Source organism: Zootoca vivipara, chromosome 9, assembly GCF_963506605.1.
Source record: "Zootoca vivipara chromosome 9, rZooViv1.1, whole genome shotgun sequence".
Classification (NCBI taxonomy): Eukaryota; Metazoa; Chordata; class Lepidosauria; order Squamata; family Lacertidae; genus Zootoca; species Zootoca vivipara.
Genome location: NC_083284.1, coordinates 47,742,163 through 47,757,254, shown reverse-complemented (window position 1 = coordinate 47,757,254; position 15,092 = coordinate 47,742,163). Strand labels below are relative to the sequence as shown.

The 15,092-nt window shown below is 41.8% G+C and overlaps 1 protein-coding gene across 3 annotated transcripts in view; it reads left to right on the top strand.

Annotated features, from left to right (window-relative positions):
* GPM6A (glycoprotein M6A) overlaps window positions 1-15,092 on the top strand; it is a 198,349-nt gene that overhangs the window by 177,499 nt on the left and 5,758 nt on the right. For all 3 annotated transcript variants that reach the window (XM_060278716.1, XM_060278714.1, XM_060278715.1), the window contains 3 exons: window positions 9,953-10,106; window positions 12,569-12,645; window positions 14,682-14,747. In XM_060278716.1, coding sequence (XP_060134699.1) covers window positions 9,953-10,106; window positions 12,569-12,645; window positions 14,682-14,747 — 297 coding nt within the window. The remainder of the gene's footprint in view (window positions 1-9,952; window positions 10,107-12,568; window positions 12,646-14,681; window positions 14,748-15,092) is intronic.

The following is a 15,092-nucleotide window of genomic DNA, read 5'->3' as shown; positions in this document are numbered from 1 at the left end:
GTCTAGATGGTGGGGCTAATTTTGTGCAAATCCCTTGCAGTTGAGGTCAGACAAGCCCTCTGCCTATTGAACTTCCAGCAAATACTAAAGCCTTTCTTTCCTTTTTATTCCAGCAAGCATTTTAATTCGAGTCTGATTTTTTTTTAAGTTTTAACTGATTTTTTTTTTACCCTTTCTGTATTGTATTTCTTTATACAGCTTAGAGTTTATTGTAGACAGGGCTTTCCTTGAACACCTCCCTTGTTCTAATATAATGGCAATGGTGCCCACCTGAGAGGTACCAGAACTGAGTTCTGGTGAGTTCCAGCTAGAAAAAAGAAAGCCCTGTCTACAATGAACTCTAAGATCCAGCACCTCCTTTTCTATAAAAAGAGCACTGATTCTAGATAAGCAGGATATAAACTGTTTAAGTAAAATAAATTATAAACTAAAATTATCACTAACACACCTCTCCCCTAAGGTAGCTTTTCAGTGTTCCCCCCACCCTGCTTTAAGGAGGGCAAATGTACATTTAACTGGAAAAAAATGTACATTCAGCACTGTATGCCTGAAGCATGGGGGCGGGGGCAAGCCAGACTACTGAATCAGCAGTCAATTTGTTCACCAATACATTGTGAAGATGGGAGTAAGCCACTCTCATGCTGCAAGAGAAAAACAATGTAGTGAATCTAGATTTAAGTCTACTTTTGTATGCACTCCAAGGGACCACAACATTTATTATCTATTGTGGTTCTTTTTCTGACCACTGAATACCTTAACAGGCTTCTAATACAGTCATGCATTACTACTCATCACATAATTGATCAGCTTCCATCTCCTTTGATAGTTCTCTTTCTTGCCCTCTAGAAAAAGCAGCTCCAAGTTAATCTGCTGATCCAACAACTCACTTGGGCATCTTTATTGCTATTTATGTTTGCATTGCCCTTCCCATATCCCAGGAGATTTAAATGAACCCACTGTCTACAAGGTCAGTCAGACTGCCATGTAAGAATGATACACAGAAGGCTTACATTCCTATGCCAATCACTCTTATACTGAAATGACATACAAAGAAGAGAAAAGAAACCAAACCATTTGTGTTGGAAGCAAAGATGGAAAAATAGCCCAGCTAAGTCTTACCCTAGGGCAAACATGTTTTTCAGTGTTGTTCCTCTGAAAGTTTAGAGGCATATCTGTGGACACAGAGTTTGGGTTCAGGTTCATTTGTGTAGAACAAAATTAACATCCTTTCTCAAGCCACAATCTAGCCCAATAAATTTAATATGAGATAAATTAGGAGTACAGAATGAAATGTATTTAATATTTAACATAGTTGTGCTCATATTGGTTTAACTTTATATGGGTGATAATGGATATTGACTGCTGGAATTTGAGGGATTTTGTAATCAGCTAAGTTGGATGCAGAAATCGTGTCATTATCCTAGTAATGCATGCCTCAGCATTATTATTTGCATATGCAGGCTGGGAAGTAAACACAATTACATAATGTTCTGGTTCTCCATAGTTCTGCTTATGTTCTCTTTCACATTCTCACTTAATGGTTTTTAATGGTTCTTGGAAGAGATTTTTCTTCCCAGAGGAAAAGAGACACGCTTTGAATCCATCCATCTTGTTTATATGGACTGTTTATGTAATGTGTTTGCATGTGTGGATTGGAACAAGCACCATAGCTTGCTACAAATGAGCATATGTCTAAGTACTGCATGTTGCCAACTGAATAATGGCAGAACTATATAAAAAAATGGGGCTGCTGTCAAAAATCACTACCCACCCCAGTCTATAGCTTCTGGTTCAACTTATTCTCTGTCCTGGTGCCATTTAGTTATCCCTACATGGCACAGTGATTAGTAGCACAGGTGGGAGATTGAGAAGATGCATAATAATGATGTCATGAAAGGAATAAGTAGAAGTAGATATTCCAAGGGGGTAAGAGGAAAATGAAGAATGAGTGATTTATTTTCATAAAACCTGGCAGTCCCAGTAGAAACCACTGGTAGCTTGTTCATTGGTTTTCTGCTTGGCAAGCAAGGGGATAATGGTAGTGAGAAGGTAGACTCTCTATGCATAGAATTATAGAATTGTAGAGCTGGAAGGAACACCCAACCCTCTGTGATACAGGAATTTCAACTAAGGAAGCTCATGGGAAGGTGTCTTCTCCAAGACTGCCCAGGCTGTGTTCATAAACAATTAGAATGCAATATGAATACTTTCCAAAGAGAATTATGCTATACTTTATTTGGATTTACCTTTTCACAGTTATGCTGACTCTGATGTCAACTGTCAGACATTTCCTTCCTAATGCTCCACTGCTAGCAGTTTGAGTAGAATCTCCATTGTTCATAAGATGGATGTATAATTCTACACATTCACTCACAGCCGGCAGGTTTATTTTTATGCTAGTAGTGGGCTATTCATCACCTTGATTGCTACTTAGCTTTATAATAAGTAGATTGCACTATCGCAGGCCCAGCCGCTTGTATATAGTAATTGCAACTACGTAGTAGGCACTCTCTTTGCCATTCCATTTATTTCCTTTCTAAAGGGATCTAATTCAATTACCAAATATTCCATTCTTCCCTCTGGTTCATCATGATAATTAGACTGTTGACTGCCATGTCTGAGTCTTTTAATTCCTTTTCAGCTGAGAATTTACCCATAAGCAATACTTCATTTACCTGTGACTGTTTCCTAGGACTGTGTCTGCATCTCTCTACCTTAACAGGATCAAGAGATTACAAGATAGAGAGTTTGTATGCCCCTTTTGTGGAATGCAACATCTCTCATGTGAGCATGGTAACCATTTTTCTTGTTGCTGTGGCAACCTTGCACATCTCCGTTAAGGACTATTCACCAGCGTTTTGAAATAAGAGATCTGGGTGCATATAGCAGACGTGGGCTGTGTCTTGTCCTTGCATTTGGTGTCACTGCAAGTAGAGGCTGGGAGAGCTAGACTGAGTCATTCCTCTTCCATCCCAGCCCAGGACAAAGGGGGTTGGGATTGAGCCCTAAGTCAAATATATGCATGCTTATTGTGGGATGTGCTGATAATTAGGCTCTTGTAGCAAAACAAAACAGCATTGCAGTGGCATTGTAGGCAGACCTACCCACACAAATGCTTGGGCTGGAGTTTTACAAGTTCTAAATAGCTAATTCAAGAGAACAGAAACCCAATTTTCAATAACCTTACGCTGTCAGAAGTTGTAATTGATTGTGCAGCAGGCACTTGAACTGTCTCAGATATATTTTTCTCCCCATAACATTATTTTTTTCATATCATGTTCACATAGGCTTCACTATATAGATTTAATTACAAATATTACTGAAGTATGATAAATTACTACGTATTGTTTCATTATTAATAAAGCATTCGACACATTGTTCTCATTTTCTTCCTCGTGAAAAACAGTTGGAGGCAGGAAAGTAAACCTGGAAGAATCAATCACATTGACACCAATTAATAATGCAGAAGGGAATATATGAGCATTTCAAGAAGAAGGAAGGACCTAATTTAGAAGCTGTGACTCAGGGTGCTTCACACCCCCTGCTGTATATGCTTCATCTTTGCAAACAGAAAAGGAGTAAGGGAAATGAATCCTAAAACAGGGATTAGGGACCTGTGGCCTTTGAGATGCTGTTGGATTGTAACTCATCAAACCTGACCGTTGGCCAGGTTTGCTGGAGTTGGCATCTGACATCTGGAGGATCCCTGGCCTAAAGTTAAAAAGAGGTGGAGAATAGAAGAACCAGTGGAAGAACCCTGAGTGACTATTATTCTGATCGATATGCCTGTTCTAGCTGTTTTGCTAGTTCTGCTGTTGACATTGTCACCAACAGGGAAGAGACAATTGGGAATGAAGAAGTGAAACAATGTGGATGGCAGCAGGCCAGCACACTGGGTGTATACCCAGCCTCCTCCCCAAAATGTCTATCAAGTTCTTAACACATAGTGTAACAAGAAATAAAATGAAATTGTCTTTTTAAAACAACAACAACAACAACAACAACAACAACAGCCCACAAGGAGATACCTTGTAAAATTGGAACGCAGTTCATGTTGTGGTGGCAGTAGTTAGATCTTGCTGTAATTTATAACTGTTTAATTGAAAATTGAAATGTGCATCTGTATAGGCACAAACTCGTCTGCAGGGCCAACCCTACCATTAGGCAGAGGGAGGCAACCTCCTCAGGTGACAGGTGCTTTGGGTGGAGGGAAAAGGTAATAAGGTGTTGGAGGACAAAGCTGTGTACGACCCCTAAGTCAGACTACTGCCCCCCAGGAGACATAACAAAATCCTTTTTTAAAAAAAAACTACAGGTTGGCTGACAGTACAATCCTGTGAATGTCTACTCAGAAGACACTTAGACTTGGAGGATAGGATTGGTAGTGGCTAATAGCCATGATTGCTAGGTTCTGCCTCCACTGTTGCAGGCCTTAAGCTTCTGAATATCAGTTCCTTCATGAATATCCTCCAAGAGGTGTCTGTCCATAATTAGTTGACTATAATGCACTTTACAGTGCCTAAGACTTCTATTACTAGGCAAATTGTTGCTTGGCCAAAACAGTGGCTATGTTAGATCCTCAGACATACAATCTGGTAAATTTCTTCAGCTTTCTTTCCCTTTCAACACAGTATTAAACAAATTTAGCCTCAGTCAATTCAATAGAAGAAATTGCTGTAAATTTCATATATTTAATTATTACTATGTTTTGCATGGCAGTATTAGTTGGTATTCTAATAATAATGACCTAATAATAATTGTCATCATGTAAAAGAGGGATTTTTCTTTGACTCAATACCAGAGCAAGCATGAAACTAAAATTAGAAATAAAATGGGACTTGCATTATCTATGCAGTTCTATTCATGTCTACTCAGAAGTAAGTCATTTGAAGTTCAGTGAAATGTACCACCAGATGTGTGTATAAGATTGCTTTAACTCTGAAGAAATAAACAATCACAACTTAATTTAGTCTGCAGACGTCTCGCTTTACTGCACTCATCTCGCTTTACTGGCCGAGGGAGCCGGCGTACAGCTTCCGGGTCATGTGACCAGCATGACTAAGCCACTTCTGGTGAACCAGAGCAGCGCACAGAAACACCGTTTACCTTCCCACCGGAGCAGTACCTATTTATCTACTTTCACTTTGACGTGCTTTCGAACTGCTAGGTGGGCAGGAGCTGGGACCGAGCAACGGGAGCTCACCCTGTCACGGGGATTCGAACCACCGACCTTCTGATCGGCAAGCCCTAGGCTCTGTGGTTTAACCCACCCGCGCCCCATACACTGGGTAACCAGCATATAAAAAAACCCTTCTGTTTATTGATTTAACCCATTTATGCTGTACCCATCACAAAACTTTCCTCAGATGGCTTAGAGTATAAATGTACAGATGCAAGTATGCAACAGTTGTAATTTAAAGCAGCATAAAACAACCGTGACAATAGGAACAGCAACAGATAAGAAGGCAGCAGAACACCAGACAGGAGATAAAACATAGGTGTCAAATGTCTCGGAGTATAAATAGGTCTTTACCTAGCACTAAAATGGCACCAAGGTTGAATCATACTTAATAGAACTAACCCTTTCCTCAAACAGAGTCTAGACTGCTAGTCCCACATAGGACACTAGGGGCCAGTTTTTATGTTAGAGGAGTGACATGGTTGCTTCCCTTGCATCCACTCCCCACTTGCTCTATCCCACATGACTGCCCCAATTCCACTGCTACTTTCTGTCTTACCAGCAAGGCCAGGGAGCTGTCCAGCAGAGTCAGGGCATGAGCCTCTGGAAAGGTTTCCAAAGTAGCTGTCCAACCAAGAAATGCCACAGAACTGGATGCTGAGCAGAGTGACATTTTGCGTCAGCATCAGCTAGGCACTAACGCATCATCCTTATAGCTACCCCACCCTTTCCTAAAGCATCAGCATGGTCCTGATCCAATGAACCTTCTTGTTTTTACATCACTCTTCAAAGTAGGTCTCAGGATGTGAGGGCTCATTCTGCTAGGTACTTGCACTGTGCTGCTGGTTCATCTGCTCAGACTAAAGTTATGTGTTGAACATCCATGTCTGAATACAAATCCTTGCATTCAACTGCTGGGAATGTGGCCCATACGATCCTTTGATTATCCCTGGTTGGCAGCTTAAAACTGCTGTTTTGCTTTGTAATTATCTCTGGCATTCTGTCCCGGGCTATCAAAAAAAAGGGTGCCTCCAGACTGTCAGTATTTGCATAGCTGCCAAGTTATCCCCTTTTTAAAGGGAAATTCCATTATGCTGAATAGGCTTCCTCGCGAGAAAAGGGAAAACTTGGCAGCTATGAGTATTTGCAGGAACGATTCAAGTAGATAGCAGAACTTTGGGTTTGTGCAATTGAAGTGCTCTGTCACCCTAACACAACAAATTTTAAAAAGGACCTTTTTCATTTTGGAAAGCAACAGGGAAAGGCATTTAAAAGTGAGGGATGAAGAAATGATTAACAGGAAGACCTGTAAACACCCCACAAGCAAATCAGGATGACTCCATACTCAATAAAAAAAGGACATAGTCTAAAACAGGATGAATGCTGAACAATCAGTTCATCAGGAAGAGCCCAAAGTCTATTGCTGATCAAGATGAATGGTGGATGTAACATGAATAGCCACTAGGCCATTACTGCTTTGCCGTACCTGACCTTATTCTAATATTAGATAGCTTTTAAAAAGGTAAAGGGACCCCTGACCATTAGGTCCAGTCGTGACCGACTCTGGGGTTGCGACGCTCATCTCGCATTATTGGCCGAGGGAGCCGGCGTACAGCTTCCAGGTCATGTGGCCAGCATGACAAAGCCACTTCTGGAAAACAAGAGCAGCTTTTGGAAAACCAGAGCAGCTTTTAATGGAGCCTTAAAGGACTGTTGATTTTTCAGTTCATGGTTTAGAATAGTAGAGCAGGATACAGGGAGCATAAGGGCTTCTTGTGTTGTGCCTGGGATGACATGGGAAGGTAGCTTCTCATTATGTGATTAAACCCTATGTTACCACCCATCTGCTTCCTCATGTTACAGGCATCACATGGTAAAAGCATGTTGTTTTCAGTCCTCTGAAAGGATCACCAAAATGGGAGTGTTTTTAGTCTTTACAAATTGCAGAGTAATATATAATTAACTATACTTTGGGGATCTTTTCATTGCACCCAGAATTAGTTTAAATGGTTGCAGAAACAAAAACATTTAGTCGGAGAAGAAGTGAAGACCAACCTTTTATTTTTAGCCTACAATTTGATATTCTTAAATGACTCTCTGCTTCCAAGTAATTTCTTCAGTTAGAGTGCCTGGGGTTGGCAGAGATGTCTCATCTGCTTAAGTAATGTTGGAGAGGCACAGAGCTATAAAACAGAAAGGGGGGGAAATGACAAGACGTAAAAGGTAATAGGGTTAAAAAAATAAATAAAATAAAAAGTGGGTTTGCTTTTATTTGTTAAAAGATCCCATCCACCAATATATTTCTTATGCCGCACACTGCTATGCATACCTACTCAAAAGTAAGCCCCATTGATTTGAGTGAGACTCACTTCCAAGTAATGGTGTATACGATTGCTGCCATACTTGTTTTCTTAATCCAAATGATAGTAATATTGTGCTACATAAAAAAATTAAGATGAAGAAAGTTGAGGAATTCAGATTATTTTAAGTGACTGTTATTTTGCAATCCTGTGGTTGTCAATTAAAACATAGCGGGGTCTACATGGAATCAGAGTGCCCTGAAATGCTAAATATGTAGAATGAAATCCAGCATCACCAGCCTTTCAGAAAACAGAATTAATCCTTCCTGCCTAATATGTGCTCAGTGCATATTGTGATATTCCTCAGCAACCGACACAACCTTTGGTGTTAGCTCTACGCACTCTTTACAAGGGATTTAATAAGAATGTAGTTCATACAAACCCTTCTGTAATGCTATTAGTAGCAGCCCATATGGAGATAGCTGAGGCGAAGGAGGGTTTTTCCACAGCTAGTGGTGAAACTCAGGAGGATATATTTTCTGAGACATGCTTTCCTTTCATTACATATGTTAATCAGCATAAGGATGTAACACATACTCCCTTTGCAATGATTTGCTAGTGCAAAGTGAGTTTGCAGTTGGTGTTCCTGACTGGACCGTATAACATTAATGCTGCCATTTATTTATTTTTGTAAAACTTGTAGACTTGAAATGAGTGTATGTATTGTTTGTTTATTGTGATGTTTTGCACTTCAATAAATATTAGGCACGCATGCACACACATACACATTATATTTCATGTTGTGTTAGATCCATTAGAAAACATTAGAAAACCAACTCTGCGTGGATCCCACATGTTCAAATTTTAGACAATATAAATGAATAAATTATTCATGTCTCAATTGCCATCTCATCTCCTTTTCTTATGTATCCTTTTCTATTTTGTGGAATAACTTTATAATAAATAAACCACTTTCCTTCAGCTGGAACCTGAGGCAGAGAGGGAGTTCTGGTGGGAAGCCAACTGTTATTTGAAAAGATGTGCTTGCTCTGACCTCAGTCTTTCCCTCGCCCCCTGCCAACGGTCTTTAAACTGTGAAGGGAGTCATTGGGCAATATGAATGTCTACAGGGTAGCTGTCCTATGGCCTACAGTGGGTGTGGGGAACTTTGGCCCTCCAGATGTTGTTGAACAACAACTCTCATCACCCCTAGCTATTTGCCATGCTTGCTGGGCAGCAACATCCAAATAGTTGGGTTCTCCACACCCAATCTAAGGCAATGACTGCTGCCTGGGTTCTTTTGCCCACTGTGGCTGGAGCACGGTAAGGAGAAGAGGCAGAATGAAGGTTAGCAATGATTGGTGGTGGAGTCAATGGGTGGGATGATGGGAAGAAGGTAAAGGAAGGGAACAATTGCAAGGAGTAGGAAGGAGGTGGTGGAGGTCTGAGAGAAGAGGAGGAAGCTAAACACAACTTGGCAGGCGAGGGGGGGAGGTGCATGGAGGGAGGACTGAGCACAAATGATGAACATAGGAAACTTCCTTGTACTGTGTGAGACCATTTGGCCATTTAACCCAGTTTTGTCAACACTGACTAGCAGTGGCTCTTCCAAGGTAAGCGAGAACCTGTAACCTGTGTCATACTCCCTCTGTGAATAACAGCTGAGTGCTGTGATTGGGTGCTGAGTTCCACCATTTCATCTGCTCCATCATGGCAGAATTAGCACCAGTGCTATTTCTCCCTCTCTCTCATTGAAATTACTGGGAGGGAAATTCTTGGTGCCATCAATGGAAGGTATCTCTGTGGATCAAAGGAGCATAGGAAGTGTTCCTCCACTGGGGTGTCAACTATAGGAGGTGGAAGGGGCTTCGGCCTCCTCAATATTTGGCAGAGTGCCAAGCACCCCCAATATTGCGGGGCCACCATGTCCCGCTGCCGCTGGGAGAGCACCAGGCAGGGGTGAGACGTATCATGTGACCTTGGGCCCCCTCATTGTGGGAGGCAGGTCAGTGATCCTGTCCTCCACTTTGCTGCCCACATCCTTCCCATTACTCCACCCCATTTCAGCCCCTTTGCCAGCACATCTGTGGTGTTCTGCCAGGATATATGTGTTGGCCATGGCTTATCTGCCATTCTGCCAGCATAGGTTATATTGTGGATACATTTGACTTCAGGTCGTGTTTTTCTCTTATAAAAGCTTATGAGCTTGATTCCACCTGATCCATTTATATTGAAGTGATTTGTGCAGACCCTTTTATGGTGAACCATAAAAGCTTGCTTATCTGAATTATAATCAGATAAATTCAATATTGGAAAGTTTTTAGTTACAAATAAATAGATAGGTGGGATTAAAACAAACAAACAATTTTTTAAAATTTCTTCCTTGTTCTATGACTGGCAGGTTTATTGGGGAAAGAAAATAGTCTAAAATATTATTCAGGTTTCTGTCTCACTCTTTTCTTATTTGTTACAGTTTATCATGCTGACATATATCTTCATGCTGGCCTGGTTGGGTGTTACAGCGTTCACCTCTCTGCCTGTTTACATGTACTTCAACATGTGGACTATTTGCAAAAACACCACCCTAGTGGAAGGGGCAAACCTCTGCTTGGACCTCCGTCAATTTGGTAAGTGAATGACTTGTGGATCAGTTTTATCTTTTTCTTTTATAAAAAAAACCCCCACAACTCATTAAAATGCTTGCGTCACTTTTAGAAATACTAGATCAAACATCTAGTCAACAAATGTCAGTGAATAAAATGAACACATTTTAGTCAGCCTTCCTTGCATGTGCAGGAGATCGTATTTGTGGACATGATGATGACAGCTTGTAAATTGTACGCATAGTCCCTTTTCAGATTTCATGCTAAGCCAAATTGTAGCACTATGTGCATTAGTAGCAATGAGCCTGGAGCTTGCATGCTCCCTATCTTCTCTTACTATGCAAGGATAAAATTAAAATTTATTGAGGTTTTAAAGAAACTACAGTTTCTTTTTACATCCAAACAAACCATAGTTTAATGAGAGTTTTAAAACTTCTAATGTCTTGCCCATGGTCACAGCAGTGGAGAGGCAGGAGGGGAGGAGTACATGAATCCAAGGCTTGTTCTTGCTTGATACACATAACACTAAGTCATGGTTTAGTCTTACAGCCAAACTGGGCCACAATCTTTCTAACTAGTGAGTGCCAGACAAGTACTGTATGGCTGAGCCCTTTACAGTGGAACCTCGGTTTACGAACACAATTGGTTCCAGAAGTCTGTTCATAAACCGAAGTGTTCGTAAACCAAAGTGAACTTTCCCATTGAAAGTAATGGGAAGTTGATTAATCCGTTCTAGACGAGGAAAAACACCCCCTAGAACGGATTAACCACTTTGCTCCGATGCCTTCCGGAGGCTGGGGAGCGTCGCGAAAGTGCTCCCCGGCCTCCGCAAAGACATCGGAGCGAAGCCGCTCCGATGCCTTTGCGGAGGCCGGGGAGCACTTTCGCGACTGGGCTGTGCAGCTGCGAAAGCGGTCCCTGGCTTCCGGTTGCCGGGGACTGCTTTCGCGGCTGCACAGCCCAGTCGCGGAAACGCTCCCCGGCCTCCGGAAGGCATCGGAGCCGGGACTTCGCTCCAATGCCTTTGCGGAGGCCGGGGCTTTGCTCTGATGCCTTTGCGGAGGCCGGGGACCGCTTTCGCGGCTGCAGCCCAGTCGCGGAAACGCTCCCTGGCCTCCGCAAAGGCATCGGAGCGAAGCCCAGCCTCCCCGAAGGTATCCGACGCTCGGATGCCTTCAGGGAGGCCGGGCCTTCGCTGCGGGCCTCCAGGAGGCATCGGAGCGAAGGCCCGGCCTCCCCAAAGGCATCGGACGCTCAGTAGACCTCCGGCACCTCGGCTTACTAACTTCCGGGTTAGGATAGTTCGTAAACCGAAAGTTCGTAAACCGAGGTGTTCGTAAACCGAAGTACCACTGTATTAGCTGAGGTTATTAGTGCATCATTCATGAAGGACAAGAAGCAGGATGGTTTGGCCACTACTGATGATACCCACTTATTCATCTTCTCATTCTCATCTTGGTACTGACTTGGTGTCTTCTGGACATAATTCCTGATAATGCTGTTTTTCATTTGCCAAGTCCCAAATGGCTTGAGCCATACATATAGTCCACATTCTTTCTTAAGTTCAAGTGCATCCTTTAGAAGAAAGTGCAAGCACATGGTGAGTTTGATTGGTATGTGGAGAGACATGCATGGTGGCTTCCTCCCAACTATTAATACTTGCTTCCCGCTAATGAAGCATCAACATCTGAGCCTGGCTGCGCTGACTTTTAGTGGTCAGGGTTAAGCTAAGCTCATATAATGTTTTATAATATTTTAGATATTAATGCATTATTTTATATTGCTGGTTAATTGTTTAGCCATTTTATTAGCATAGGCTGGGGCACCAGCTATGACCCTACCTTATCTTTGTTCAGACTACTATAATGGGTTGTACATGGCACTGCCTTTGAAAACAGCCCCCAAAGATCAAGTAAGTTTTTATTATGTCTGAGAGACTCTTAAAGGAGTAGTGTTATATGAGCACATCATGCTGCTGCCTCACCATCTTCAGTGGCTCTTAGCCTATGTCCAGGTCCGGTTTGAGGTTCTGGTTTTGACCTGTGTGCTTATATGTTTCATGACCGGGACCATAAAGCAAGGTGTGCTGGGTGGCTTTGGGAAGCAGAGCCTTTTTAGCAAGAGTAGTCCACCTGTGGAATCTGCTCAAGCCAGAGGCTGGCCTGGTACTTAGGTTGGTGTGATTACGATACCAAGCAAAGGCATCCTTGTTGTGAGCCATTCTGACAACTTCATTACAGAATGGCCTATAAATACCACAAATAAATGCATTTCCAAACCCATATTGTGTGCCTATGATGTATTTAGGCTTGCAGGGGCCAAGGGCGCCTAATTTAAGGGTGCCGGAACAAACTGACTCTGAATTGTTCTCATATTTCCGTGTTACCAATTAGTTTATTATCCTTTCATCTTAAAAACAATCTGAGCCCATGTCTGAATTCATTAAATGTGTGTCAACAGCTCACCGAGTCTTTAATCCATTACAGGAATTGTAACAATTGGAGAAGAAAAGAAGATTTGCACAATGTCTGAAAATTTCATCAGGATGTGTGAATCTACTGAGGTAAGTGAAAGTATGAAAAGTTTGGTCATTGTGGAAAGAAGGAGCTCACACACTTCCACTCCTTTCACACTTTAAGGGAATAATTTATGCTTTAATCTGGAATGCTCTCTTGTCACGAGCCCAGTTTACTTGCTTGAGACTGCTGCAGATATAGCAGTTTAAGGTTCACAGATACCACCATTGCTCCATCTTCCACTCATTTTCTTAATATAAAAGTACTGTATAACATATTTCTAACCGTAGCAGTGAAGAACAAATGACTCCATTCATATGGGGTATGAGCAGGGAATGTCCCGTCGACACTGTCCACCCTGTGCTCCTCCTTCTCCAAACCTTTCTAATTCATATACTTAGCTCATACATATACAGGTACACATATATTTTCTCATAAGATCTATTAAAACTGAACCTTCCATGAAAGAGTATGTGTGCATAGTCATAGGAACTCCTCCATACCTCCACTCCATGGTGTGGAAGGCTGGGAATGAGCCCTGGCGCTTACAAATTCATATCCTCCCCTTCCACTTAGTCAACTGCTTCAGTTCCCTCCCTTACTTCTGGGTTAGGAGCAAACCATCCAGTTCAGATGTAAATATGTTTGGACCAGCTCACATAAGTTATGTTTTCCCTTTGAGGGGAATGTAAAGGAGGTACAGAAATGAGGGGGAGAAGGACTGTGCATGTCCGTGTCTTGATCAGTTAGTGCCAAAACACAATTTGCTGCTATTTCAGATGTTTGGTTCAGTCTCCAAAAATGTCCCCAACCAAATGGGGAGCAATAGAATTCTATATTGCAAAATAATTCGTACAGGTGTTCAGGGGCAATGCAAATGTTCACTTACACCAGTAATGAATTTATAGAACTCCAGTTAATTTCTTCAGAGTACCAATATCAAGACAATACTTTATATTACTTTAACATGGAATGCATGGTGCTGCCTCAGAAGAAAGAAACTGTAGTCTGTATACAGAATATGGCTGCAGGAGTACTAACTGGCATTGAGTGCTATTAGCATTGGAGGCCAATACTTCATCACCTTCACTGGCTCCCAGTCTGTTTCCAGGCCCAATTCAAAAAGCTTTTTTTGACCCTTAAAGCTCTTCAATGATTTGGAATGACCTTGGAGCTTCCTTCCTGTGGAGAAAATGGCAGCTCAGAGTGATCAAACAGGCATTTGGAAGAGGTCTATGAGTGGGAATGGCCATTTTTGACCCTGCTGCAGGGTGGTTTTTTATTTTTTTATTTTTTTAAAAAAACCGTTTAATATGATTACAGTGATCAAACTCCTTGTCCTATTATGTGTGTTCACTGCCCTGGGAATCCTAGAAGATGAAGTGTGGATTATAAATATCAATAATAAAGACCACCTCTTCTCATATGTACCTACCTGAGCCCTGAGGTAATCAATGGAGGCTCTTTTCCAAATTCCCTCACAAGCTGAGATAACAGCAGGTTGACCAGGCAAGAAAGAGCCACCTCAGCAGTGGCCTCTCAGTTAAGAAATGCTCTCCCCAGCCAGGCCTGCCTAGCACCTCCATTAATACCTTTCTAGCACCAAGCAAATACCTTTTACCCTCACATCCTTTTTAATGTCTTGATGTGGCTGGTCTTCCTGGAACTTCTACATAGGGTTTACCTCCTTTATTTACTGCTTTTATGATCTTGTAGCTCTCCTCTCTGTTTTATCCTGATGTTTTAACACTGTGGTATTTAATTGTATCGTTCTCAACTTTGTGGTTTTATATTGTTTTAAAAGTTGCCCAGAGAATGGCAGGTATAGGGCGACATAGGAAAATGTTTAATAGATAAATAAATACTGAGCTGGTACTTGCACAGTGGTACTTGCAGAATGTGACCTTACTATTGGTATTATTTGAAAGTCACGCCTAGAGCAATGGTTACGGAGCGGCACAGAAATAAAATGAATGAATGAAAATTGGGCTGCTTAATCCATGCATGGCAGTGCAGCAGAACCTGGGCTTTATTATTATTAGCATCCTCAATTTGCAACTTGTTTCCCTTGTTCTATTTACAGCTGAACATGACATTCCATTTGTTTATTGTGGCACTTGCTGGGGCTGGAGCCGCAGTCATCGCTATGGTAAGATATGGAAACCTTTCCCTTGGTGGTAAAAGTCACAATGAATATAAGGGCTGCTTGTTCTCTAAATCGAATAATATTAAATGTAATTGCAAGAGCTTTATGTCCTGTCATTTTTTTGAAAGAGAAGAGCATATCCCACCTCATTTTATCCCCACAACAACCCGTGAAGTAGCTTAGAATGAAAGCCTGACTGACCCAACTTGATCCAATAAGATTCCACCTGAAAATTAGGAAGAACTTCCTGACAGTAAGAGCTGTTCGACAGTGGAATTTGCTGCCAAGGAGTGTGGTGGAGTCTCCTTCTTTGGAGGTCTTTAAGCAAAGGCTTGACAGCCATCTGTC